Raw genomic sequence first — 27,138 nt, forward strand, 5'->3', positions numbered from 1 at the left:
TGTCTAAACTGCCAAAGCTTACATAGGAAGGAAAAGAAGCCAGGGGGGAGCATTTCATTTCAGGGACATGATTCTTTTAACAATTTAATCACAAAACAATAAGCGAAGCCACTGCCAAAAAATATTCTCTTGCTTCATGCTTATTTCTGACATCCACCTAGCTCCACTTTGTCCCTCTCATGTATTATAATTACAGTACAAAAGGGACACAAACTGGGGCTAACGCCTACAGTAAAAGTACAGAATCGTTACAACAGTTCCAAGAAACTCTTTTCTTCTCATTTTTTTTTATTACAATTATCATCCATGAAATCAAAATACACAAAATCTTTAAAATACTTTGGGGAAAAAAAAACATATTAGAAATACAAAACATTTTTTTTCTACATTTTATGTTCAAAAATTGTTGATAAACAGGAATCTAATAAACCCACATATATCAATAAATATTATACATTTACCAGCCTTATCCACCACCACATTACTACCTTATAAAAAGGTGCCGGCAACAAGTTACAGTGAGTTTATTATCATCATCACAGTGTTTTAAAATGATCTCCTCATACAGTGTTAAGCAAGTAGTAAACTTCATACATTCACAATACATATATTTAGCGTAAAAAGAGAATTAAATTGATGGCTGCCCGGGCGGGATTGGCTTGGGCACTCCGGGCCCCTGCTTAGGAGCTGGTGGTTGTGCAGGGGCAATGCTCGTTTCTGTATTCCAGTAGTCCAGTTCCCCGTACCTTAAACTGACCAGTTAGGAAATTTAGTTCAACCCGTTATACAGGTTTGCTTGTAAACTCAAAGCTTTAGTTCCTCTGAATGTGTGAGGGCAACAGGGATTGTGTGAAATAAATAAAGTTAAATCAGTTCATACCCAGAAATTGGAGCTGAGGTAGCTGGTGGATTTCCAGGCTAGAATTAGAAGAAAAAAAAAAACAAACCTACAATTACTCAGTCTTTAAAGACATAGTGACAATAAAACACGTTCGTCTTGTCATTGATTTATCTCCTTTATTTTGCATGACTGCACTTTTAGAGGTAATGAAAACCTGATCTTCGTACTGCAAAATAAACACTGCACTGCCTTCCTTGCAGTAATGCTGAAGAGAAACAAACATATTTACCCTATCAGGGGGAATCCAAGCTGGAGGCTGGGTTGTGGTTGTGGCACTTGTCTGAACATTTCTGTTTGACTGTCCATTTGCGTTTCCATTTTGAGCATGACGTGACCTGTAAATGCAAAAAAAAAAAAAAAAAAAAAAAAAGGAAACTTATGAAAAGCAATAATCTTTCTATCAAGATATAAAACATTGCAACTGCAGCCTAAAATATCTATCAATGTTCATTTGAGTTGATGTGTCGATGTTTACTTGCGGCCTCTTTTCAAGCAGGGGTCCAGGGAATCTCTCCTAAAGATGTAGAGCAGCACCAGAATCAGAACGACCAGAATAGGAACCACCAACAGGAAGAATATCAACAGGCCATTCCTGAGGGAGTAGTCTGAGGTAGATATTGTCAGATGTGAATAAGGAACAGTATATTTAACTGCATTTGCTAGACAGAACTGTCAACATATATTCCTGGCAGATTCCCTACAATTATATCAATGATTTTGCAGTTTTCTTTTTTCCCCATGTTCAACAACATGACAAACATATTATGCATGAAAATTCAGATTTATATCATTAATGGTAATATAAAAGCTAAATTATATGGTTCCCTCTAGTTTATCATGCTCTTGGCCGAAAGCAATCCCAACCTGCGGGGACGATTAATAGTGAAGGAACACAGTGTTTGCCAGCAGCTAATGATTAATAAATAAGTAATATGAAGCCCTGATATAGGACTACTGTAGGCCACACAATCTTGCATTAGATTACCGTGTAACTAGTGATGCAGGAAGAATTTCATTTGTCTTGAAAAGTAAAATCAATAGAATCAATTTAAACCCACCTATCTGAGCCGGACCGCTGTCCACGCTGCCACCTCGCCCCGGCCTGTTACAGTTGGGCGGGGCCCATCCGTTTTCACAGTGGCAGTGCCCTTGGTCATTACATACCTGAAGAAAACATTAGAACAGCAAAGTCAAACTTGTTATTTGTGGCTGGTAACTGAGTAAATAAAGTAACGACAATGCTGTTTTACCCCTTGGCTGTTGCAGGTGGTCTGGGCATCACAGTCCAAGTTAGGCAACAGAGCAGAGGCGTTTACACACTTAAAGTCCAGGCAGATCTGAAAAAGAAGACTTATAACCTACTTATGCAATTAAAATTAGTCATAATGTGTCATCTTTTCCAATTTAACAATGGCAGTATTGTCCGGGAACAAGTCAAATTCCATAAGTTCCTGGTTACATTCCCTCTCCGCTAGAGTGTGTACACATCTTAAAATAGTTACTTGTCCTTAAAGTCGGCTTACCTTTCCTTTATCACAAGGGCTGCCAGGGTTAACATAGGCAGGATCTAGCACATCTGTGCCGAGGTTGAAGTCGGCATTGATACAAGTTTCACCCTCAACGATTTTGATACTGACGTGGGCACCAGGAGGGGGGCTGTTGACGTTCACGTTGGTACACTGCACCTTTCCACACATGGCGTTTCTGCAGTGCAAGTTCATGAGAAAACGTTCAGTTCCCACTGCTGTTATTGAGCTAAATGCTGATGAAAAAAAGCTGAACTACAATTTAACAGACAAAATAAAGTTGCATCACATCATTTTGTTTAAAAATTATCATCCAAAGTACATTACAACAGTGATGAAACATGAGAGGAGTCACAGGAATAACTGTACCTTCTCCTCAATTAAGCTCATGACATTCCGTGATTGAAAACCAAAGTACTTACGCTACAGAACATTTGATGTAGTCTCCTTTGCTGGTGATGCCACAGTTTCCAAATAAGTTTCCCTGAGTATTTGCATGTTCAAAACAAATATCTGCTGCCTTCGTTGCTGGATCTGCCCAAGAGAGAAATAATGGCCAAGATAACATATTAATGAGGAGAAGTGACTTAATATCTTGCCAGGTGACCATTGCCTACTGGTAGACTTTGGGCTGATGTATTCTTGACTGGCCTATCCATATCAGCCATTATTGAATGTACCTGATGCAAAGAGATGTTTGCACTGGAAATCATACGTCTGGCATCTGCCCTCGTAGCAGTACGCGGCGTTGTTTTGACAAGGGAGGCCGTCCATGACATAGAAGTCCGTGGGACAGAACGCACCCTTGCCATCACAGTATTCAGGAAGATCACAGGTGTTGAGAGACTCTCTGCATGGCGTTCCAGAAACTCTGATCTAAAACAAAACGCAATCACATACAACAATAGAAACTTTTTTTTTTTTTACTAGTGCATAGAATGTTTTTCCCAAGTACAATTTATTGCCTCTATTCAGTGCAATCCTAAACTACATATCTCCAGCCTCAAGTCAAGCACCATGCCGACCTGACAGTTTTCACAGCAGCTCCCCTGAGCGCAGGCGGCCCCGCGTGTAAATCTGCAGGTGGCAGCATCACAGCAGTTATTGTTGCATTCCTGTATGAAATGGAAACAGCAAAACTATGCTTACCACCACACGAAAAAGACCGAAAAAGTACAAGAATTTAACATGGCCAGAATATTTTTATTCTAAGATCCTTGAGGCTGTAACATGATGTGTCCTCACAATAGTCTGCGCTTGTGTTACACCAAAAAAATCTTCTTGATTTACAATCAAATACTGATTGTAACTCTGAACATCATTCATTTGCACAGGTCCTACAAATGTCTAAATTGAGGGTAAATTACAAAAGACATTCTGTACAACTCAACACCCACGTTGTATCTGTCTTTGTAAGTATCTGGTATTCACTCACATTTGATTGGTTATCAGATCTAAAATATCTTCATAAAAACCACTTTAAATTACAAATAGTTTTAAGTGTTTTTATTCCCATTAACAAAAAACCAGTGAAAACTACCATCCGTTATATTACATGATGATCATAAATTAAAAAAACAAAAAAACAAAAAAACTTATACAGTACATAACAGGATGAAGCGTTCAGTTCTGTAACTTGTTGAGTGTATGAGTTTAACTGGAAGGCAGTACACTACCTCTGGTTTGCCACAGTCACACTGCTCTCCTTGGTCCAGCCGGCCATTGCCACATTCAGCAGTACCAACCACATCTGACGGGGAGGGCTGGTTTCTCAGACACACACCTCCTCCACGGAGGATCAGCGTCTCAAAGTCTTCTCCACTGCAGTGGCTGAAAGTGGTGGAACCACTACAGGGTAACGGGGTAAGGCATTAACGGAAATGTCCACTGGGACGTGCCACACATTACTAAACAACCTTTGACAATATCCTATGTTTGCTTCTTACAAGCCCTTGATAAATGGACTGAGTGTATATGCAACTCAGTCCATTTCATGTCAGTGGGTTAAGAAATATTTCATGGAAGATGTTTTACCTAACCGCGGCTGCCATGATGCAGCTTTTTCCATTACAGTTGCAGCGGCTATCGTCGTGATTCATACCCAGGTTATGCCCCATCTCATGCGCCACAATAGTGGAGACATAAGGCAGGCTGTTGTCACTGAACTGTAAAAAGACACCAAGTACAATCAGTTATAATAGTTTCCTTACTTTATATACCTAAATATATGTTCCTGAATTGGAAATTGGAGTTATTATTCACTGTTATTATAATATTAACTAAAAAAAAGCTATGGCTATACACAAATCTTCCCTTAAACAAGCATAATTTTTTAGTCACAGAGTTGTTGAATCAGGATATTGGAGGAAAAGTTTGGGTATGAAAGGATCGTTCGAAAGTTCGAATCAATTGGATATGAGTTATATAGATAAATTAATTGTAATTTTGGGAAATGATGGGCAGCAAATGTTCAATCATAATATTTGATTGGATTTTGTACACAGGTGTAATTATTTTTAGATGATCAGAAAGTTTTTATTCCTTCCACTGTGATGAATAAAAATCACTGTATGGCATGACAAGGCAAAACAATCTATGGAATCCAATAACAAAAGAAAGATGCCTCGTCATGGAACTTGACGAGGCTGTGCTCAAGTCTAACCTGTTTGACTCCTGTGTTATTCGAGGCCTCTGAAAATAAGCTGCACTTATAGAACTTTCTATGAATAATGCAGACAGTATCAGATTCTACACAAAAGCCCATGCTGCCCAAGCACCGCGGTGTCAGCTGATGTTAGAAGTTAAAAGGGAGTTGAACAAACCACACTGATTCCTCCAGAGGTCGCTGCGGAGCAGACAGTACCCACAAAGGCCATTCCTAATACACCTCCATCGTATGCCTTGGGCTGACCACTGAGAAACAAGTAGACCAAGAGATAAGTCACAGTATTGTTAGTATGTGAGTATGTATGTGAGTATGTAGTTAGTATCAAACAACGTCAATCGATGGCATCATATTACCAAAAATAACAAACAAAAAAAAATGAATAAGAAGCATTACTTACACAATGAGTTGACCAATATCATGCTTGATCTTTGGTAACAGAGTATTCTTCCTCCACTTAACAAACCTCCCCAACACATCTCCTGCAGAGCCATCCACACCAAAAGGATTACTATCCTTAAAAATCTCCAGGCCCACTAGCACGATACGGATATTCAGTGGTTTGTAATACTACAACAGAACAGAAAATAAAAGCAGACGATTTTAAACGCATAGCACAGCACTAGCACAAAAACAACACAAGAATGAATTAAAATTTAGCATAGTTTCTTTTCTAAACAACTTAAAATCTCACCCCGTCCAGTAGATTAGCCATTTCCACCATCTCCTCTCGTACCGCTGTCTCGTTTTTTTTCTTGAAATTATACTGTAATTACAGTTAACACAACAATTAAAGAAAATGTCATAACAGTTATACAATTAGAATAGACTGGTTAATACTTTTGGCAATATAATCCACATCATGGGAGAAACACTGCAACATATGTGGAGGAAAAGCCCATTCCTTGCTAAAGACTGGGATGAGTAGAGTGAAAGTGCTCACTGACTGAAACAGCAAGCCTGTTGCAGCCATTTCATTCTCACTTACATAGTAGTGAATTCACAAACAGATATAGGCACCCACCCTGAGATTATCGACAACCAGCACCAACTCTACATAACTGGTTTGTGGTAAATTGCGCTTCCTCTGTTAAGACAACAAACAGAAAATAAAGAAAAGCAGTCGATTAAAATCCTCAGCTACTATCCATTTTCAAACCTGTTCACACTGTAAATATAAGTTCAAGTGAACGTAGTGAGCAACCTAACCCGCAGCACTGAAGTCAGCGATTGGCCAGGTTCAAAGGGTTCATGGCTTATCGTTGATGCAGGCTCACTGACAACCCCACAAGTGACAGGCTCAGTCTGAACGTCCTTCAGTAGGTACAGAAGGTGCTCACTGGTGGAAGACTGTGGCAATGGCTCGAGTCCATAGGTCTCGTTTCCAAAGATGATCACACCCCTGCGGAGAAGTAGTGCATAGCAGACACACCATTAGATGAATGCTTTTAGTCTGTGCCAAAGCCAGGGTGTGGCGCTGCAATTCCTCACCCTGACGTTACCTGGCATAATGCACTACCGGAAGAACAGAGGGACACAGATCACTTTGGTAAAGTGTGACTGACAAGAACCTTTGAACCAACAGTAATAAAGTGGAAAAAATGTTGTCTGATGTCAAGTAAAATTGTCCAACTTTAACGTGTGGCTCTGTGTGGGGCATGCAAAATCACATATAAAACAGTCAAACTGATGTTCAAGGTAATGACCAGTGTCATGCATTACTGCAGACAAAACTGTTCAAAGACACTTCAATTAAGTGACTCTGTTGCCCTAAATCATTAATTTGGACTAAAAAATATTGTGAGATGATGACTCAGTACGATCATAAAATCATGAAGCAGTTCCACTCAAAGTCTGAAAATGTTACTGTAGAATCAGAGCCACGCTCTGACTCCATGCATCACTCAAAGGAGGAACTAAAACCAGCAGCAGAGACATTCAAACCTGAGGCCGGCGCATGTGCTGAGCGCTACCACTGAATTCTCATATCCCTCCACCTCTCCGTGGTAATAGCAATGCACCTGGGAGAACGGTAGTGGAAATAAGGTTAATGGTTAATGATCAAACCAACCTCATAAACCAAAATTGAAAAGAAGAAAGTGTCGACTTACATGCTGTTTCGGATATGATGAGCTGTGGTTTCCAGTGGCGTCACGTGAATACTGAACAAAGTTTGGGTGTAAAAAGTCTCTAACGAGAAGAGAGAAAAATAATGGGAATATCTGATCTGAAGCGCTAACAAGGAACTAAAATAATGTCAGTATGAACTAACTCTGTGCAAACCTGTTAGTTTTTAGATGAAGCAGGTGCTTTCTGTTGTTTATGTTGAGTGCATATGATATTGTCTCCTCTCCATATTTCTGAAATGGGTAAAAAAAAACAAAAAAAATTCTAATTGTTGTCAAAATAAAAACATCAGTTAAAAAGATCATTTAATCGGGGTTGTTACCAACCTCTTTTGACTGTGGCGGTCTGTTGATACTCCTTGTCTGTCTGTGAATCACCTGAGGATTTACAATGGAGTGCTTGGAAAGTTTGGAGGTAAACCCATCGAAAATGTCTGCAAGAATAGTGAATACAAAGCGAAACTGTAACTATAAAGAAGTTATTCTGTGTTTAACTCATGCCAACTCTTCTCAGGACACGAGCACTAACAAATAATTCAACAACACACACACAAAAAGTCAAATGAATAGAGAAATCTTTAAGTAAGTTACTGTATCCTTAGGATCCAATTATGCCCTTTTAAATTGACAAAAATAAAGAAAAAAATGACTAAAAGGATCGTAAAAGAAATCCATCTCATGTAAAAGAAGAAAAACAAGCTTTTTTTCCTGCTCCAGCGAAGGACTACATAACATGTAACCCAAATCAGCTGTGCCTCACCTTTGTTGTCAATCACCGAAATGTAACAAAGCAAGTAACCAACAAATACGTTGTATTTTTTGACCATGATCCCGGTTAAAGGCTTTAGATTGTGTCCCCGGTGGACCTACGGTTATCTACAATTACTGAGCCCAACATTTGTGCCTCCGCTTCCTCCTGCGGGTCAGGTGCGCGTTGGTGGGTGTGGCTACGGACAGGTTTGCCACCCGGCGAGGGGTACAAGAAAAGCGAGAAAAAAGGCGTCGGTGAATTGACAAGACTGCAAATATTTGTCAGAGGATTTCACAGACAGGATACTTTGGGACACCCTCTAATTGTTAACTGACGGTTAAACAATACGTGCTTTACTACTAACTGTCTCAAGTGGGTGACTTTCTGCTTTCTGCCATTCCTCGGTCCATTGGTATTGTACATATAAAGAAACAGTGGGGATATAATACAGTCGATTTTTTTTTTTTTTTTCGATGGTGTCCAACTTTAAGCATGATTAACTACAGCAAATACAACACTCGCTGTTACAAACGCTGAGAAGCGCTTTGGAGATATCGCGTTATTTTAGTAGTTGTTACGTCACACGCGCCCCGGAAATGTTTTGGCTCTGAGCAGCGGTACTGTTGAATTTAGGAAAATCAAGTAAGACCAAAAAGTACAACAGTGCGTTTTAACATTAGCCAAAGATTTAAAAATCCTCTTATAGTGTAATTTGAAGGTCTTTAAAATAGAAAGCTGTCTCCCTACACAGTACCGGCTCAGGGGCTATCCTGACCCAGGTTGTTGTTCAGTTGTTTTAACAACCCGGTGTAGTCCAAAGCTAGTTAGCATGTTTAGCTATTAAGCCATGGTGGCTATCAGCATTTAGCGACACGAAAAATTTCGTCCCTGAATAAAGCAGAGTTATGTGCTTCCTTAAAATAAATTGTCATATATGGCTGCATATTATATTTTAAGATTTGCTAAATTATTGAAGAAAAGACTGCCCGAGAAACAAGTCTGGACTAAGACCTCACTGGTGGTGTCAGCTCAAGTTGTATTGTGAGTATACGTGTAATGTTCAGGCTTAAGCTGCCAAAACGCCGCTCTGTCTCAAAATAATATGGACAGTTCTCACGTGTTGTCTTCTCCTCTTATTCAGAATGACACAACTGACAGACACTGAACCTTTAACAAAGAGACTCAGGGTTGAAACCAATGCCCCAACTTCCTCTTCGTCTTCTCTCCAAGGTAATTTGGTGAGATAATTTTTCTGGCAGATAATACGTCAAACAAGTTATCAGCTTTGTTTTAGTATCTCCCCCTTTGTAAAACATTTTTTTCTTTTATTTTTCAGTCCCATCTTTATTTAGTAAGAGCAGAGATAATGAGAAACTAGATGAGGAAAAGAAGCAAAACAACAAAGAGATGAAGATGGATACACAACCAAAGAATGCAGCGGGTGGTTTGCAACGTCCGAAGACAAATGTTTCTCATCAAAGAATCGACCCCAGACAGCAACAGAAGTACAGAAATACTCTTGAGCAATGGTTGATTAAGCCCAGAAAAAACCCAAATACAGTTGAAGTGTGCCAAACCCAAGATGATGTACAAATTACAGATGCCGATGGCTTTCAGAGCACCTCAGTTCAGTCTCTGGACTGCCAAAATGCTGAAAAACCTACAGTCCCTGACATGGATGAAGAAACCCAACCCTTGACGCCACAAGACCTGGAGGGAGACAATCCGGTTTCACCAGCTTCCAAGTATACTGCGGGAAGTGGGATTATGCAGACGCTGTACTGCAATGATGGCGGATTAGAAAAACAAGAAATGGAAACATGCACAGCAAGCTCAGAGGGCTCTTTCAAACCCAATACGAAAATAACAGATTTCTTTTCAGGGACCTCATCACCACGTCTGCCTGTGAGACGGGGCAGGCAAGATAAGTGTCCAGAGAACCGAGATGCAGACAAGGTAACTGCATCTGCTGATGTCAACCCTGAAGTCAAATGGCTTGGGACGCCAATCAGTGAGTTTAAGAGAATGCCTGAATGCGGCGGACTGCTTCTTCCACTGAAGGATGTTCCTGGCCAGCACACTGTGATGATAAGGGTTTGAGCAGTTCTTTCTTTTTTCATACTATTAACAGCATTTCAGATGGTTACATCATAGAAACATTGGTCAACACAATGCTTTTGCGGGTTTCGGAAAAGACTAGGAGTAGTTTTTGGCCCTCCTGTGGTAATTGGTGTGCCAGTGTCCAGTTTATAATCTTGGTTAGATTAAATGGCTACAGGATTATTATATTAGTATGTTAAGTGAAATTTGGGCCAAATTCTGTAATGGCTGGCTAAAGTCTTTTAAATACCTACATTCACGTTTGGGGTACAGTGGCATTTTATCACTGGGGAATGAAACCCAACCTTAAACATCTAAATTATTATAATTATGTATGAATGTAGGTATTCTATCACAGAGGACCAGAACTTGGAAAACTTTAAGTAATTGAACACCTTAACATAACGTCTCTGAGTTAGCCCATACTTTGTAACTCTTTTATTCTTTGTGAGCATGCAAAACCAGAGTGTTAACATACGGCAACATAATCTTTAATATGATGATTATTCTTTGAGCCTCTCACAAATGTATATTTTATTGTCAATATGACCGTTTGGTTTGCATATGATAATTGCATGTTTTAATGCCATTTTTTTGTTTATCCGCTCCCACTTACAGACAGACCTCCTTCAGAATGGTAAAGTTCCTGTTCCATATCCTGCTAAGTTTAAGGATACGTGGGACGATGTCCATGTCAAGATGCCCTGTTCCAGTAGTAACCTGTTTCCTGTAAAAGATGAGGTAATGCTTCAAGTGTTTATAGACCTGTCAGTAAAAAAACAGTCATAGTCATCTATTATGTTATAAAGACACATAGATGGTATATTAAAATATGTGATAGACTGCTTTTATTTGCACAGATTGTACACTAGTGGTTTACTATTGGTCATGTAAACAGTGCAATCACATTATATGCCTGACTGAAGGCATATTCATTCTATTCTTGCTACCAATGAGGGTGACAGGATGAGGACTGTGACATTTTATTGTATTGAGTATTGTTCGAAAGAGTTAAACTATCACTTCGGGTAATGCTGTCAAGAGATTCTACAAGTTATGGGGCTCATCTATCCAGGCTGGGGTTATAATTTTTCAGAGCAGCTATTCATTATTCTTCTCTCAAATCTACATTTTCATGTTGGGACATAATACTAATTAAACTTTGCATGAAATCACTGCAAGAAATAGGTACAACAACACAGCATTATTATTCTTTCCTCTTTTAAAGCTGAACTGAATTCGCCCTGCAGAGAACTGACAAAAGTTGTGCCTCCACAGGAAACACGAGAACTGCAGAATAAGAGTCGGTGGGAGTTGATCAAGGGAACTTTAAACAAGAAATTTACAAATCCACTTGAGCTGAAGGCAAGTTTCACATCTGCCTCCTTTTATTGGCAAGACCTCATTTATTCCAATTCCAGCACTGTACACTATAGTTGTTGTTACCAGACCATACCACAAGATGGCACCATGAGCCCAGAAACTGTGAGGCACACTGAGGTCTTTCAGAGTTTGTTTGTTTTAATACACATATATAGTAATTCTGACTTAAAATGTTGATTCAGACTAATTTTGCTAGTCCTTTTTATATAATTATTCAATTATTTGTTACAGAATGCAGTACTGAAATACAATGCCTCGCATGCCAAGAAATGGGACTTCACAGCATTACATTTGTACTGCACTAAGGTAAGCAAAATAAATATCAGATATGATTACTGATTTTCTTTTGAATTTCACTAAACCCAGGAGTGAATGAAGTTTCTTTTGGGCTCAAAAATGGCATATTTGGAAGAGACGTTGGCATGCAGACATGTAAACACAGATGGCAAAACATGTTGACATTAAAGGATTAACTGTAGACGAATGAAACATCAACCGTCCAATCATGACACTTAACTGCCCAGCAGAAGGCATCATAAGCCAGTGTTGATGCTTCTCACAGAGCTCAGGTCAAAGAAGGTCCAGATGGCTCATTTGTTAGTGATGATAATATCTTCGGTTTGTGAAAGGCGCAGTGATACAAACGTCTCATTTGACACCAGATTAGATGTATCTTAAAATAAACAGTATTTAAGTGGCATTGTGAATCAGAATTAATAGATTAGGCCTAATATCTTCATAGCTTCGTGTGCAGAAATTAGTCACCACAACTATGCAGACATTTTGTCATGTTGGTTTCTCTACTGGTTGAAAACCCAGACATGAATTCAAACAGTACATACAGTATAGTGAGTCTTTCACATGGAGTGAGTGAGAGTCAAAAATACTGCGTGCGTGCATGCATGCACCTTATGTTTTTTGCAGCAGTACATACATACATATTAAATTAAGGACAATTAATCACAGTTAGTTTATTTAATTTTTACTATCCCCAGGTAAGTCATTTTCTTTACAGGCCAAGGGGAAAATAGGCCTGTGTTGCATCATGATGACCAGAGCAGTGTTAGTTCATTGGTCATTGCTCAGAGTTGTCAGTGCCAGCCTCGTTCAGAGGCCATCCATCATCTGTTGTCTGGATGCACTCTGCGTCATCCTGTGTAGAGAATCAGGGAGGGCTGTACTATTGTCTGGCTCATGAAGGGGATGGGAATATTCCTTTTGGAGACGTGGGCCATGTTGTGACATGAGTTTTTGACACAAGAAATCCTGAGCCTGAAAGACTAGACAAATAAAAGGCTTTATTTTCCTTGTAGTAAGGGAGAACTCATCCACTCTGTGCTGGATGGCATCATTTAGAATACATCGGCTACATGTTTTATGATATCTTACATTTAAGGGGAAACATATCTGTAACACCAGTATATCGAATGTGTTTCTGTCATTTTTGCACAAGAACAATAATGGATTTTGCGCAGGAGAATGTTTCAGCCCTTCAGAGGCAATGTGGGAGTTTAAAGAAATAATTTAATCTTTTAGCAAAAGGTCACATTTAGTAACTTGTCAGAAATGAAAATGGCTGGCATTATATCCCAGAGAGTGCTTTACTCCAGCCTTATCTTGGTGAAGCAATTGTGTGCCATATGTATGTCATAAATCATATTAGAATAGGAGTTTTATTAGATAGAATCTGAACATGATAAGAGGCTCTAGCCATAGGCCAAGTTGTGTTGCCAAAGCTGTATTTGGATTGTGTCAAGTGTTCTGGAATGGCAGAATTAGATTTTTTTCCGACTGCAAAATGTCAAGTACTATCAAACATATTTAAATAAAGTTGGATTTGAAGTGGTGCCTATAAATTGTAGCTAATACATCAAAATTGAATTGTAGCTAATTACATTAAATGTTGATGACATTACATTAAATGTGTAATTGTAGCTAATTACATCAAATGTTTCATCACTTATCATTGATGATTGGTTGTTTAGGAAACACTGTAAAACCTGTGACTTATTGTCTGCATATTTGACTGGAAAATTGTGAAAATGAAAAGTGTCACAATTATCTGTCATGTAGGATACTTGCAAGTAACTTTTTAGAGTCATATATGTAACTGTAGCTCACAAAAAATACATTTGCTTTATTTATACTGTATATTATTGCATAATTGACAGTCACTTCCTCTTATCCAAAACTGTTCATTGCTTTTGTCCATTACAGAATTTATTCACAGCTTGACTGTGTAATGACTCTGGTTTAACAGTCTAAAATGCTGAGGAGGCAGTAGCAATCATGCTACACACATAGTATCTGTAATTTAGTGATAGAAATGACTTCATATAGCCCACAGAATAAAGTGTTGTTGTTGTTTGTTGACACATTTAATTTTAAAAACCAATCACACAGGATTTTACCTATTCGAATTCTTTCCAGTGGAACACACAAGTAAAGTGGGAGAATGGCAAACAATGCAATGTAATGTACCCCACTTGTATGCCTCTGCACCAGTCCATCCATCTATCGGTCCTTCTGTCTCCATTCTTGTGAACGCGATATCTCAGGAACGCCTTGAGGGATTTTCTTCAAATTTGATACAAACATTACCTTGGACTCAAGGATGAACTGATTAGATTTTGGTGGTCAAAGGTCAAGAACACTGTGACCTCACAAAACATGCTTTTGGCCATAACTCAAGAATTCATATGCTAATTACAATAAAATACAATTGATACCTTTTGTTAAATTCTTTCAAAGTCTTCACTACATATAGGAGTCTAGACAGACATGGATGTAAGCTGTAACTTCACTGGTTGTCGGAGGCGTGCAACTGTGAGGCGGTAATTTCTAGTTCACTGTGTTACTTTCCCCCACAGATGCCAGATTGGAGACACTGTAGAAGGATGATCTTGAGTGTCAGAGAAAAGTTGACATGAATGGCATAGAGTGACGGGTTGGGCACCTTCATTGAATATTCATCTCAGCACTCACACCCTATGAATAACTAAAAAGCTATTGACGGACAGCATCACCTTTGTTCACGTCTCTCTCTCCAGCCAAACCAGTGCTGAATTTATGGTTATGAGCATGCAAGTGTTTTATTTTTGCATGGTCACATGCCCAAAGATGCAGTCAAGCATATTGCTTTATTGCTCGGACCTGTGGGGAATAGGAACGGAAATGTGAGGCGTGGTGTTAAAACTATATGGGAGCTCTGTCTTCTCACTGCCCACACCCCTACATCTTGCTTGATTACTTTGTCAGTTTGGTGTGATGTACAGACCTGTATCATGTCATACAGAGAGTTAGTTCAGTTGATTTTATGAACTGTCTTCTGCTGATTTAAAGAGCTCGGCTTATACTACCTCAGCTATATCCACGGTCTCGCCCTGTCAACTGCCTTCATTTATTACACCAATAGAAGCAGTTTATGATGTCAACCAAGTCATTACTTATGACAGTGTTTAGTCAGGCTTCCTTTGCCATAATATAAATGTCCTAGACTAAATCACCAGTCAAGGCTCCTTGTCCTGGGAACACACTGTCCTTTCTATTCCAATCCTCGGTCATTTGCATCTATTCCAGGAAGAGTGTTTAATCAGCTAGCATGGTCCTGCAACCTTGATGAAATTGCTTTGTGATTGATCATTCTGACATTTTGTAGCCAATATAGGTGTAAATACGGGTAATATAGTATATTGTCTAAGATATGTTTGTACACTTAGGCAATGTTGTGGAGTCATGGATGGTTGGTGTATTACTTTACTATTTGGTTTCTGGTGATATTATTATAGATGTACTGTCCAACTAAAGCCAGATGTATTTTAATAATATGAAGCCATATCTTTCATGTTCCATTTTAAAGGTCCAATATGAGATAATAGTCAGCTATACAGGTTTTCATTTTTCACCAGCTGTTTTACATCTGTTTGCCCAGTATTGTTGGTCGGGTTGTGTGATTTTACTCATTTTTATGTTCTGTATAGCTTATTTTTAATTAATATTTGTTTCTCTGTAGAATTGTGCATAAAGTCTAAACATTTTGATAGGGACCAGAGCTGTTAATTTTATCCCACAATCTCAAACTACTCAGCCCAAACAGCCAATAATGTCACAGCCGAGTTTTGTGGCAAAACAACAAACATAAACAGATCTCTTGCTCTCTCCAAGGTCCTGAAGCCTGATGCTGCTGAACATCTGTTTGGCTCCCTGCTGCCAGACATGGTGCAATTAGCACTGAGAGCATCTGAGCTCTGTACCAAGGTAACAGCCATCACCAACCAATGGACATTGAGTCACTGGTCTGTGACATAGTAGATCACCGCAGCAGGTTAATCCCAAAGGTCACGGCATGACAAATAATCTTGTGAAATGGTAGTAAAAATGGTGAGGTCAAGGCACATAGCCATTGACGGTCATTTATCAGATGTTTTATAGTCCTTTTGGTCATCTGGATCTTTGGCATGTAGATGTAGCTGAAAAAAATCTCATTAAAAAGGTTTTTGTGTGTTCATTTGGCCAAGCAGCCAATCATCTAATTTTAATTTTTTATCTGCGTGTTGAATTTGTTTTTAGGTTGATTCATTATAGGAATACTCCAATCCAACCTTTTCACTCCCGATACCAGTCCTGATACCTGGGCTTTAGGTATCAGCCAATACCGATACGATATCAGTGTTTAATTAAAATACTGTATGCCTCACTGTGTAGAAGAGACTGGGATCATTCTTTTCTGTGTAAGGCAACATCAGGCTTGTCTTAAACATGGCTTTCCTAACTTTGTAAAACAATGTAACAAATACATACATATATATATAAATGTACGGAATTGTTGTTTATTATTGAAATGATAAATAATCGTGTTCTTTGGCATGGTGCTTCTGGAGGTGCTTGATTAAGTTAGCAGTGCTACTGCCACCCCTCGAAACATGGGCTTTGCAGATATTGCAAGTGGCAGTAGAACTTGTTGGCATAGCTAGCGTGAAATACTTTCAAACTCCTGACCCTATGTTCTAGCCCCCTCCATGCTATGTTAGCTCTCCTTCTAGTAAAATGTACCAGCACACTAAAACATTATTCATGGATGCATGTGGCAAACTGTGTTGTAGCTCATCAAATTAACGCTCAGTCTATACATGTAGCATGGAGAATTGTGTTGAGCTCATTGCTGTCTCCTATATATTTCTCTGTAATTAGTTAATTTCTGATAGAATAGAATAATCTGTTTTTAACGGATAGAAAATTGAATAGCTAGTCTAAAATCAGTCTATTGAAAATGCAATTGATTGTGTTGAAAACTGCGGTCTATGAGTTGGAGAGATGAAGAGGGTAATACTAAATGCAACTGAATGGATTCTCACATTTATGCCCCACTACAACATAAAAACTGTTAAATAGCTTGCTAATGGAATTAAATATGTTTTTATTGGCAAACTTAAACAGATAATTGGCCATCATTATTGCTGTCTTGTTCCTAACTTGGTCATTTTCCAACATTTTGGACCATGCATCTTGTAGCCAAACAAAGCCGTTTTTCCTATTGGTATATAGTCCTAAAACAGCAGGCTCTCCAATAGTCTTTACAGAATTGCTTATACAGATGCATTGTTTATTTATAAATCCTTAACCTTTATTGTGAATATGGATCACGTCTGAGCATGAATGGAGCTTGATTGTAATTATGATGGCTGATTCAAGAAGCACAGAGTAGTGCAAAATTAGTGCATTAATACAACATACTTCAATGTCTCATTTGGTGAATTGACAAATCAAATTATTTTGACCTTCCTCAGTTGTACCTCTGTTCCTCCTCCTAGCCGATACCCCTCCTCAAGAGAGGCATGAACCACTCCATCACTATGTCTCAGGAGCAGGTGGCATGTCTGCTCGCCAACGCCTTCTTCTGCACCTTCCCGCGACGCAACTCTAGAAGGACTGAGTACTGCAACTACCCAGACATCAACTTCGTCAGGTAATTTAGGGATGTTATATTTTGACTCCTGATGCTTAAGGTTACATAATCTAAAAGATACTGCTGTGACATCTAGCTTCATTTCCATAAGGGGGCACTACTGTGTATGCTTTCCTCACTAATCATTTTTAACTTCCGACTGGGTGTTAAAACAAGCAACATTTACATTGAACATAGTTCAATTACACATGAGGAAACACCATCTTATAACGAGAGTTTATTGATCAGAGACAGTCTGACTTACATACACACTGATCTGAAAGATTTTACCTTAATTTGGGCATTTTTAAAGGCCACTGTGCTTTTTAAGTGGGTAATCATTTTATTAAGCGCAGGGCAGATTTTTTTCCTTTAGCCTGCTCTATCTACCAGAACCAAAGTTTGCAATTTATTATTACTGCATTATTGTTTACAGAACAAATTATTAACCACAGCTGTGCATTCTACCTCGAAAAAGGATGTACACTTTTGTTCCGATTATTGAGAAAAGGGCAAAATAAGCAGGTACATTCCATTATGTCAATTTTTTTAATTCAGAAACTGAGAGGATCACTTTTTAAGTGGTTCACTGATTATGTATGAATGACAGGAAGGGTACAGACAGTAAAAGAGACACTGAAGAGAAGCTTCACTTGGGAGTCAACCTTTTTTTATCAAACCTCTAATTGAACGAACTGGTGCTTTAACTATGCTAAACATCCATGCCGCCTTACATGCAGATACATCTGGAGATATTTTACATTAGTTCATTGATTTTGCTGGTTTGGACATTATTTTGTTTGTCATTATTTCTTTCTCCAGCACTTGTGAGTTTTTCTAGAATGATAAATATCTTTCTTTATTTGCAGTTATTTGCAAATCTTTCCTTTCAAAATTGTCAAATATGACTAACAGGAGGGCAAGAGGGTATTTTGTACTTTTAATCCCTGCAGACCTTCACTGAGGAGATCGCCTGGGTGGTGTAATGCAAAATCAGTCTGCAGATAGCTTCCCAGTCATGTCCCCCATCTCTGTTGGCATCATAGTGTAATTACCTAAATGGAGGAGGGAATAAGATTAACATTGACTCAGAGGGCTGCTTTTGACAGTGGAAAAGGCCATTGGCTGTCTTGCAGAAGGCTGTAACAGAGTTCAATCACATCAGTATTTCATTCACATAAAGGTTTTGCTGTGATTTGAAAGGAAAGCCAGTGTCATCTTTTTAGTCTGCCGGTAACACTTGTCCTGAATAACCAATCACTTTTATCTCAGTGCAGATTTCTTATTTGCATTGAGATATAAAACTGACTATTAAGACTGTTTTTTTTGACTTGTTTGTACGTTGGCTCTTTCATTCGCAAGTATTCTTCAGCAAAATTTATTTTTTATTTTACCACGAAGGGCCATTAGCTCTGTTTTCCTGTGCTGATGATGCAGAAACCCAGCTGTTACACCTACTGTAGTCACTTATACCCTTTTGCTGAGTTACATCATAGCTTTCTGCTCATCTGTGGGGGGTATAGTTATGTTATATAATTGTGTATTAATTCTGTATTCCCCAAAGACCATACTCAAGGTTGTTACTAAAAGCCTGCTCTCACTAGTGGCTAGCTTGTGTCGAAGACCGTTTGCCCTGAGGACTGCACGATGTATGATTGTTTCTATGGGCCACATTTACAAAAAAAGAGAATTGAATGCAGGAGTTGACTTTGATGAATGAGTTTCACAGCCCCTGAAGGGCCCTCAGTGCATCAAGCTTTTTATCAGTATTTCATTTCACTCACATGAAATTACTTTCTCTTTATTGTGGCTTCTGAGGCAGACTGTGGGGCTCTTTATAGAGTTTGCGAGAGAGAGAGAGAGCGAGAGACAGAGAGAGAGAAAGAGAGAGAGAGAGAGATGGTGGGCTTAATGCTGAAAGTGCATTCAAAACCCGCCAACTACAACTCACTATCAGCAGCTTTGTGTGTGTGTGTTTGTGTGTTACTTTTCAGGGGGACTGACCTTTTGCCTCCTGAGGACTCTGTTGCTTAAAAGGGACACAGGGCTTCTTAATGTATCCCCAAGGAGGGAGCCCTGTTTCCCTCTCTGTTCCTTTTTTATGTGAGTGCTGTGAAGTGGCACATGAGTGTGACTCTGTGATGGCAAGCCTGGGGCAACTTCATTGTCGTAACAGCGAAGGAGCTCCTACATAATCGGCTAGTGACTGAAAGAGAAGCTGAGTGAAAGATGAACTAATTCATATCAAAAGTTAAAGCATGACTGAACTCACATGGCCAAAGTGGAGGTCTTGTGTCTCTACGGCACTGGTTATACAGGGAGTCATTTTTCCAGGTCTTGGCTATGGCTTTTTTTTTAATAAGAGTTGGCGGTTGGCTGTGATGCCCTGTATAATCTGCTTGCTTAAAAACCATGCTTTCATTTTTATGAAAGGAGCATAACATACATTCTAAGTTCAACAAGAATTTAATGAAAATTCACAATTTCCTTGTCTTTAGGCTGTTTGAGGGGTTCTCTTCAAAGAAGACTGAGAAGTTGAAAACCCTGATGTGCTATTTCAAAAGTGTCATTGAGCAAAGTAGGTGTTCAGATTTCATTTTGAGTAATTTCAATTTTTGCAGTAATGCATTCTTATTGATATAAAGTAAAGATACAGTTTTGACATTTTTTAATCGCTTTTTGCTTTTCAGAGCCTACTGGACTTGTAACATTCACACGAAAAAGTTTGGATAAACCCTTTAATTGGAAAAGGTGTAGTATATAGGTTCTGTAATTAAAGAAAACATTATTATTATTATTAGAAATAGTAGTAGTATGTTAATTGTTTCTGCCAGTAGGCTGTTTGGAAGCAATTAAAGATGAATTATATCACCCATGGTCTATAACTGAAACAATTCATTCTTTGTTTCAGCTCACAGACTCAGCTCACAAAGCTCCACATTACTTGTGAAGGAAACGTTGAAGATGATGGTTATGGAATGCTTCAGGTAAGACACAGAGGAGGAGAAAAGTCCCAGTAATGTTCACTTGTGGAAGAACAACGTGATAGTGTGATTTAGAGGCACTTTAATTTGTAGAATCCTATTTTTTTGTTTGAAGGAGCTCTTAGTTGAACAGATACTCCTGCTTGTGCCTGGTTCCTGTCCTCTTTTCCCACTGTTTTAGCCAGTCACTGAGCCACCTCATTCTGGAGTCTTTCACTCAGATTGCTTACTACTGCTGAAAAGGCCTTTGAGGGAGCCTGTGACACGTCGGAGGGAGTGTGCGCTGGGACTGGGGTCGAGGCCTCTGGGCCTACTCTGCTCAATGTGCCGGCCATGCTTTCTGTGCACTGTCAGGATAGCCTGCTTTGCCTTTCACCTTTTGTTTGCCTCCAGTTGCCACAAGTTGACAGTTGATGTGCACACATGACCAGCTCCGGGGCATGCTGCGGCCCGGATTGATGGATGCTCTGCTGGGGTGGGGGGGGTGCTGACAGCCTGTCAAAGCAGACTTTGGAGGCTGGCTTGCTGTCCCAGAGTTGAGTGACCAGTTTGGGGAGATCTACTCTCAGACTGCTGCTCACCCCTTTGCAGCCTCTTCCTGAGATTGTGAAGGGGTTGGTCTTGGCTCTTCTACAGGCCATTGAGCAACAACTGTCAGTCCTGAAATTGGATTATATGTATGTTCCACGTGGCTGCTCTCTGACTAAAACAGTGAGTTGTCACGTATGTGTCTGGGCTGAAACGATAAGATGTTTATTTTCTTTTCAATCATAAACAGACCAAAATAAACCGATCCGTGCACAAAGGTGAAAAAACACGAAAGGAGCAAAAGATATCACAGGCATCAGTCAGAGGTCAATTTAGCAGTCATACCACCCAGTCATTGGTGTTATGACTGGAGGGAGATGTTTACCTTAGACTGTAGGCCTGCACTCTTGTTTTGATATTTGCTACTGGCAGCAGCACACTGAAGTGCTGCTCCTGAGGAGAGCTCATTTTGGCATGGGTGACAGATGTCTGAGTAATGTGAGCACCTCAGGCCACCTTCCCAATCAGCTTGTCTGGGATTCTTTCAAGAAATAAAAGAAAAAGGGCTAAGACCCTTTCATGAGGTGTTTTCCTCCTGTTGTCCAAGTTTGGGAAACTATATATTATACAGTCAAAGAAAATGTTCAGTTAATTTAATCTAGATTATATTGATTATATTGTTTGCTGTTTGGCTTCCGAAGAATACATGCATGTGACAAAAAAGCAGTAGATGTTGCAAAGGCAAGGAAGTTCCATAGGGTTTTTTTTTAATTCTCATTCCTCTGTCTTGTTTTTCAGGTGGATTTTGCCAATCAGTTTGTGGGAGGAGGAGTCACCAGTTCTGGTCTAGTGCAAGAAGAAATCCGTTTTCTGATCAACCCTGAGCTTATTGTTTCTCGTCTCTTCACTGAAGCCTTTGATCATAATGAATGTTTGATCATCACAGGTCAGTGATCAAAAATTCTCCCACACCCTGTTAAACCACCATTTCTGTCCGTTGATCCAGAGAAGATCAACAATGCCCGGGTTCACGTTTCTCATGCTTCCCCTATAATTTGACAGAAGAAACATAGTGAGTGTTTCTAGTCACACACAGCATGGAGTACACATCGCAAACCTTCAATTTACCCCATCCTGGCACAGCAAGAGGCAAAAGGATGTTCGTGGCAATTGCCCTATTTTCTGTATCTGTCCTTGTCACATGTTTCCTTTTGATTGGCTGCAAAGGGGAGAGTTGCATCAGTCGGGAGTTGGAGATTGGGCTTTCCTGATTGCTCTGTTTGGTCTTTCTGTTGAGTAATTCCCACTGACTGTACTTCAGTATATCGAATGGTTACAACAGGCAAGGTTGGGACAGGCCAGCAGACCCAGTAACAAGAGCTAGCTTTAAGGGGCCCCAGCAGGAGGCTGATGGTGCCTGTCTGTTTTTTGTTGTTGTTTTTTTTTAAAAATCTAACACTGTTTGTCTATATCATTGAAGCTGCTTGATTTGATGAAGAAGCTTGGAAACAAGTGTTATACAATATAGAAATAGCTAGACAAAATTAAAGGAAGCCTACACAAATCAAATTGTCATTCTACAACAGTAAAATTAAGTTAAATCAGTAATGTGTGGATTTTACAAGTGGGTTACTAAAATCATGACTATTTTTATTTAAATAGAATTAGTGAGCCTTTCATAAGTACGCCATGTCTGAATACATGTTATAGCTGACATGTATTAAATAGATGTTTACAAGAGAAAATTATAGCTCTTTGCCTTGCAACTGTTACAGTGCATTTAAAACCAAGCCTCTGGCATAGTGAAGTAAAAAATCAGACTAATAATTTGGGGCTATATAAATACACTTGACTTACCATCTCATTGTGGTCAGGTGTTGCCCTAAAGCAGCTATCATCAATATTTTTACACTAACAATGGATCCAAATAGATATTTGGATGGTTCAAGCCTATGTGTTTTTTGTTTTTTGTTTTTTTTTTAAGGAATAATCGAATGTCATTTTTGGCCAATTTTTACAGCACTAATATTATGTCATGTTATTTCAGGTTGTGCAAGTCCATGACTAATGACTATCGCCCATAAATAGATGAACTGCCTTATCATTGCATAACAAGTGGGCTGGATTAGAACCGGAAGTGAGAACACAGAGCATCCGCCCGCCCGCTCAGCAGTCATACCACTGCATCAGGTCCTCTCGCTTTGGTGGAGTCACCTTCAGACTTCTTGCCGGCCATCTCTCCCTCGCCTCCACTTATGCCACTTAACTTTATTACTGGGGCTCAGAATTAATTATAGCTGGAAGACCAGCCCAAGACCTGCTCCACTAATGGACTCTCCCATTCCATCATCTTTATTAAACCCTGCCCGTATCTCTTGTCCCCCGTTGTAAAAGTCCAAGTCGTTACTGCACTGTGGCCATGTAGTAAATCATATTCCCCTGTGATACATTTTGGCATACAGTAGGGAAGCTAATGGATCTTACCTCTGCACTGAAATTTGCAAAAGTGCCCGGGCATAATTGAATTTTCCTTGATTGCGAGGTATCTGGCTGCTGTTAGGGCGGTCAAAAGTATAAATAGTATCAAGGAGAAGTCATATGATTCATTGATGGCAGTACTGACCAGAAAATACGGTGCGAGCTTAACACAAGCAGGAAATAGTGGCATAGGGACATGTTTCTTGATGATGCACAAAATCTGGCTATCAGCATGAATAGTGGTTTTACATTTTTGACAATAGTCTTCAGAGAAACCAATTTTTGCCTTAAACTGTATTTTTTTTTTTTTTTTAATTTGAAAACTTTTTTGACAATAATTTTATAGCATTTTAAAGTGAGAAACACTGTTATTCTCATTTCTTCACAGGCAGACCTATTCAATAATACAGTAGTAAAACTTCTTCAGTTGCTCAGTTTTACCTCGACATGGCAATGCAGAGGCGCTTCTAACCTTTTACAGTCTCTGGTCCACCACAAATATGAGACACTTTGTTTTGATGTATTTACACATGAATGGAACAACCTTCAAGAAGATCATGAATTATACCTACTGATTTTAATGAAACTTATTGTTATTTAGAACTCATTTCTAATAACCAGATACATCTTTCCCTGGCCAAGATTGATCTGTTTCCCATCACAAATATTTTTTAAATGACAAATGGGCTGCATAAAAAAATCAAAAGCATAATTTATATTGTTCCTGAAGGTTGTTCCTTTCAAATGCAAATGGTTGACCATAGAGTTTGATATTTTTGGAGAACCAGTAAAGGTCAGGTGTATGCATAGTTAACACCAGGCCATCTAGTTTGGTGGTGGTAGTGTTATCTCATTGTGAACTTCACATGCTTTACATTTTTATTTCTAATTTCTAACATCACTAGAATGTTTTATCCATTAAGTAACTTTATCTTTTCTGGTCCATAAATTGGGCTACTGGCGTAAGAACTCTGAATTTAATGTAGGTACAAATGTTCAATTTGTGTGTATGTGACCAGTGCTAAGATTGTAAAAAGCCAACGCTTTTGTTGCAGCCCCTCAGTTTTCTCTCATAGTGTCTTTCGATGTTATGCCGCTGAGGCACCAACTGTGACTTGGCCACCCACAAAGTTACATTGCCTCTTTACTTATTGGAAGAAATTTCTGATTTGTCCGTATTTGAGTAGAGACATGTAGTTTCATGATTGACATGAGTTTATGTAGTATGTTTAAGAACCGATTCATAATCAGGCAATAATCAGGCAATAATTTTGCTTTTTACTTTAAAAAAGAGAGGCTGATTATTAGCGAAATGCCTGTCAAGATGAGTGCGCTTTAGAGATTCCCCCTCCCCCTATGTGCATCTCCTAATACCTGCTGACTAAGACCCCACTTCTAATCACTTGGTTTATTCACTTTGCAGCGTGAAGCATCTCAGTGAGTGCTCTCGTCAGCCAGGTACTAATGAGCGCTAATGAATGGGAAGTTAATTTGTGGCCTCATTTGTCGACTGTGCTGTTGCCTCCCCACCTTCTGTTCTCCTTTTACGGGTGTTGAGCGTTCCCCTGTGGGCTGGCGGTCAGTTGCTGCTTTTAACATCGTTTTAAGGGGGGCAATAACTTGACCCTCCTCTTGTAAGAAGACAGATGCTCTTGTTTCATCCGATCACATCAGGCATAATCACTACAGGCACACTCCTGAAAACCGTTTGTTATTACAGTGAATTTTCAAATCAATTTGTATCGTTGGATGTCTATGCAAATTGGCTGTTTATTTTTAAATATATTTAGATGTATGTTTTGTGTGTAAGATTAAATTTAAGAGCATGTTTTCAGTTATACAATATGGTATTTGCAACACAATCTTTTTAGCATAGTTTATCCACCACTAGTAATATCAATGGCAGTCATATTAGCGTTCTCTCTGTTAAATCCAAAATGCGCTGATTTCAGTTACATGAGGATTATTACACCAAAATTGAAATCCGTTTGTCATTTCCCTTAAAACATTCATTTAGCATATTTGGTGGCTAAAGTGGATTGTATGTACCAGTAAACGCAATGTAATCTTATCTGCCTTTTCAGCTCTGCAACATAAATACAGCTGGATGTATTCTTTAATTCTGACCATGTTTAAAAATCAAGATTATATGTTAATGCTTTGCAGTGGTGTGTGACTAATGTCCCTGTTTGTTATTACCAGGTACACAGCAGTACAGTAAATACACAGGCTATGCTCATACCTACCAATGGGGTGGAAGCCACCAGGACACAACTCCAAGGTATTTATAGCACACAAAATGCTTAAATTATAGCTTCATGCTATGTCTAACCCTTCCCCCACAATCAATTTGAGTCACAATAACACCCTGGTTCAAGGGAGGGCAATTTCGTTATGTCAGTCAGTCCACCACCTTAGTCCAGACTAAAATGGTTTTACAAATATTGGATCGATTGCCACCGAGTTTTCACGGTTCCCAGAGGATGAATCCTACTGACTTTGGTGATCCACCTGACTGTTACGACCAAATACCAGAAAAACTGGCGACATTTACTTTGTGTTTAAATCTAATTAGCAAATGTTAGAATCCTAACCGGCTACATTAAGATGATAAACATTATTATTAAACATTATACCTGCTAAACCTCAGCATGTTAGCACTGTCATTATGAGCATGTTATTATGCTGACATTAGTATTTAACTCAAAGCACCACTGTGCCCAAATGCAAACTCACCATTATCTTTTTATTCTCTGCATCTTTTCATTGTACAAAATTAGTAATTTTAAAGCTGTAAATATCATGTGAATTTTCTTTTCGAAAATGGTAAACTTACACTAAATTCAGACTTTTAATGTCCCAAAGCATGCTTTTGTCATACTTGTCCGGTATCATTGACTTCCTTCTGTGCAGATTCCCATTTCCGACATGGATATAGCTACAGTTGTTCTGTTGTACATAAAACACTACAAATCTATCTATCGATTTGTTTCAGAGATGGCTGGCAGAGGAGATGCACAGAGATTGTGGCCATTGATGCACTACCGCTCAGGAACTTTCTTGAACAGTTTAGCCTCAAGAAAATCAACCGAGAACTCAACAAGGTTATCTTTTATTTTTCCTTTAATCTGTATTTCCTGCTTGATGTGTTTTTGTTTATTTTTCTTTTCTTTCTGTTTGGTTTCTTTATTCTGCATGTCACAAAGCATTAATTCTGGGTCATGCCTTTTGCTCTTGTGCTTAGCACTGGTTTTAGATCAGAGTGCGGGTTAGATGAAAACGTCTGACAACCAAAATAAAACATGCCAGCTCATTGGAAAACGGTTATTAGTACCTGAATGGCGAGTGCTGCTCTAAGTGCATTTTTTTTCTTTTGTAGACAAATGAAGTTTGTATAATTTATGACAGGGGAAGTGTGGGGAAAATCTACCACTACTCCTTTTATGTTACGCTTTGATCCCCCGTAGTCATGTTTCTTTAACAGTGTATGGCTGCGGTAATGTTATGGATAACTTTATTTGGCATTTCACTTCATGTTTGGTTTGCGCAGAATTAACAGTTTCATTGTGAATCCATTCAGTTGACAATCGGAACACTGTCTCATCACAAATGTCAGCTGAGATGACATTGATGCATGTTTACTTTTTTCATTGTAAACATTTGAAGTACAGATAAGTGTAGTGTGTAATACAGACTGATGGAATGTCATATATGTGGAGAATAAGCTTAATCTTATTTATTACACTGTCCAT

At 39.0% G+C, this 27,138-nt stretch overlaps 2 protein-coding genes across 6 annotated transcripts in view; one reads left to right on the forward strand and one right to left on the reverse strand.

Annotated features, from left to right (window-relative positions):
- zgc:174164 (uncharacterized protein LOC570656 homolog) lies at positions 1-8,493 on the reverse strand. Its single transcript, XM_040134969.1, has 22 exons — positions 7,979-8,493; positions 7,546-7,652; positions 7,376-7,452; positions 7,204-7,282; positions 7,037-7,113; positions 6,302-6,494; positions 6,117-6,179; positions 5,787-5,858; positions 5,493-5,662; positions 5,250-5,340; positions 4,462-4,592; positions 4,104-4,275; positions 3,453-3,542; positions 3,108-3,303; positions 2,850-2,961; positions 2,425-2,605; positions 2,152-2,238; positions 1,960-2,065; positions 1,377-1,506; positions 1,131-1,236; positions 881-918; positions 1-752 (listed from the first exon to the last, which is right to left on the reverse strand). The coding sequence occupies exons 1-22, from the start codon at positions 8,043-8,045 to the stop codon at positions 629-631; spliced, it is 2,469 nt and encodes an 822-aa protein (XP_039990903.1). The 5' UTR covers positions 8,046-8,493; the 3' UTR covers positions 1-628.
- LOC120794186 (poly(ADP-ribose) glycohydrolase) overlaps positions 8,152-27,138 on the forward strand; it is a 22,858-nt gene continuing 3,871 nt past the window's right edge. The window contains exons 1-15 of one of the 5 annotated variants that reach the window (XM_040134971.1): positions 8,152-8,611; positions 8,927-9,010; positions 9,111-9,199; positions 9,306-10,063; positions 10,688-10,810; positions 11,348-11,434; positions 11,684-11,758; positions 15,617-15,709; positions 17,263-17,417; positions 19,895-19,974; positions 20,087-20,147; positions 20,308-20,383; positions 21,707-21,854; positions 25,589-25,667; positions 26,382-26,490. In XM_040134971.1, coding sequence (XP_039990905.1) covers positions 9,112-9,199; positions 9,306-10,063; positions 10,688-10,810; positions 11,348-11,434; positions 11,684-11,758; positions 15,617-15,709; positions 17,263-17,417; positions 19,895-19,974; positions 20,087-20,147; positions 20,308-20,383; positions 21,707-21,854; positions 25,589-25,667; positions 26,382-26,490 — 1,932 coding nt within the window. In that variant the 5' untranslated portion in view covers positions 8,152-8,611; positions 8,927-9,010; position 9,111. Of the gene's footprint in view, positions 9,011-9,110; positions 9,208-9,305; positions 10,064-10,687; positions 10,811-11,347; positions 11,435-11,683; positions 11,759-15,616; positions 15,710-17,262; positions 17,418-19,894; positions 19,975-20,086; positions 20,148-20,307; positions 20,384-21,706; positions 21,855-25,588; positions 25,668-26,381; positions 26,491-27,138 lie in introns of all 5 variants that reach the window. The other 4 variants (XM_040134973.1, XM_040134974.1, XM_040134970.1 and 1 more) reach the window with 4 other exon arrangements.

Source organism: Xiphias gladius, chromosome 9 (assembly GCF_016859285.1).
Source record: "Xiphias gladius isolate SHS-SW01 ecotype Sanya breed wild chromosome 9, ASM1685928v1, whole genome shotgun sequence".
Classification (NCBI taxonomy): Eukaryota; Metazoa; Chordata; class Actinopteri; order Istiophoriformes; family Xiphiidae; genus Xiphias; species Xiphias gladius.

Coding starts and splice junctions, on each gene's coding strand:
- zgc:174164 (XM_040134969.1), bottom strand. CDS start 8,045: ATGGTCAAAAAATACAACGTATTTGTTGGTTACTTGCTTTGTTACATT. Junction 4,593..5,249: donor CCTCTGGAGGAATCAGTGTG/GTTTGTTCAACT, acceptor GTCTTTTTACAG/TTCAGTGACAACAGCCTGCC. Junction 2,606..2,849: donor TACATCAAATGTTCTGTAGC/GTAAGTACTTTG, acceptor CTTGCACTGCAG/AAACGCCATGTGTGGAAAGG.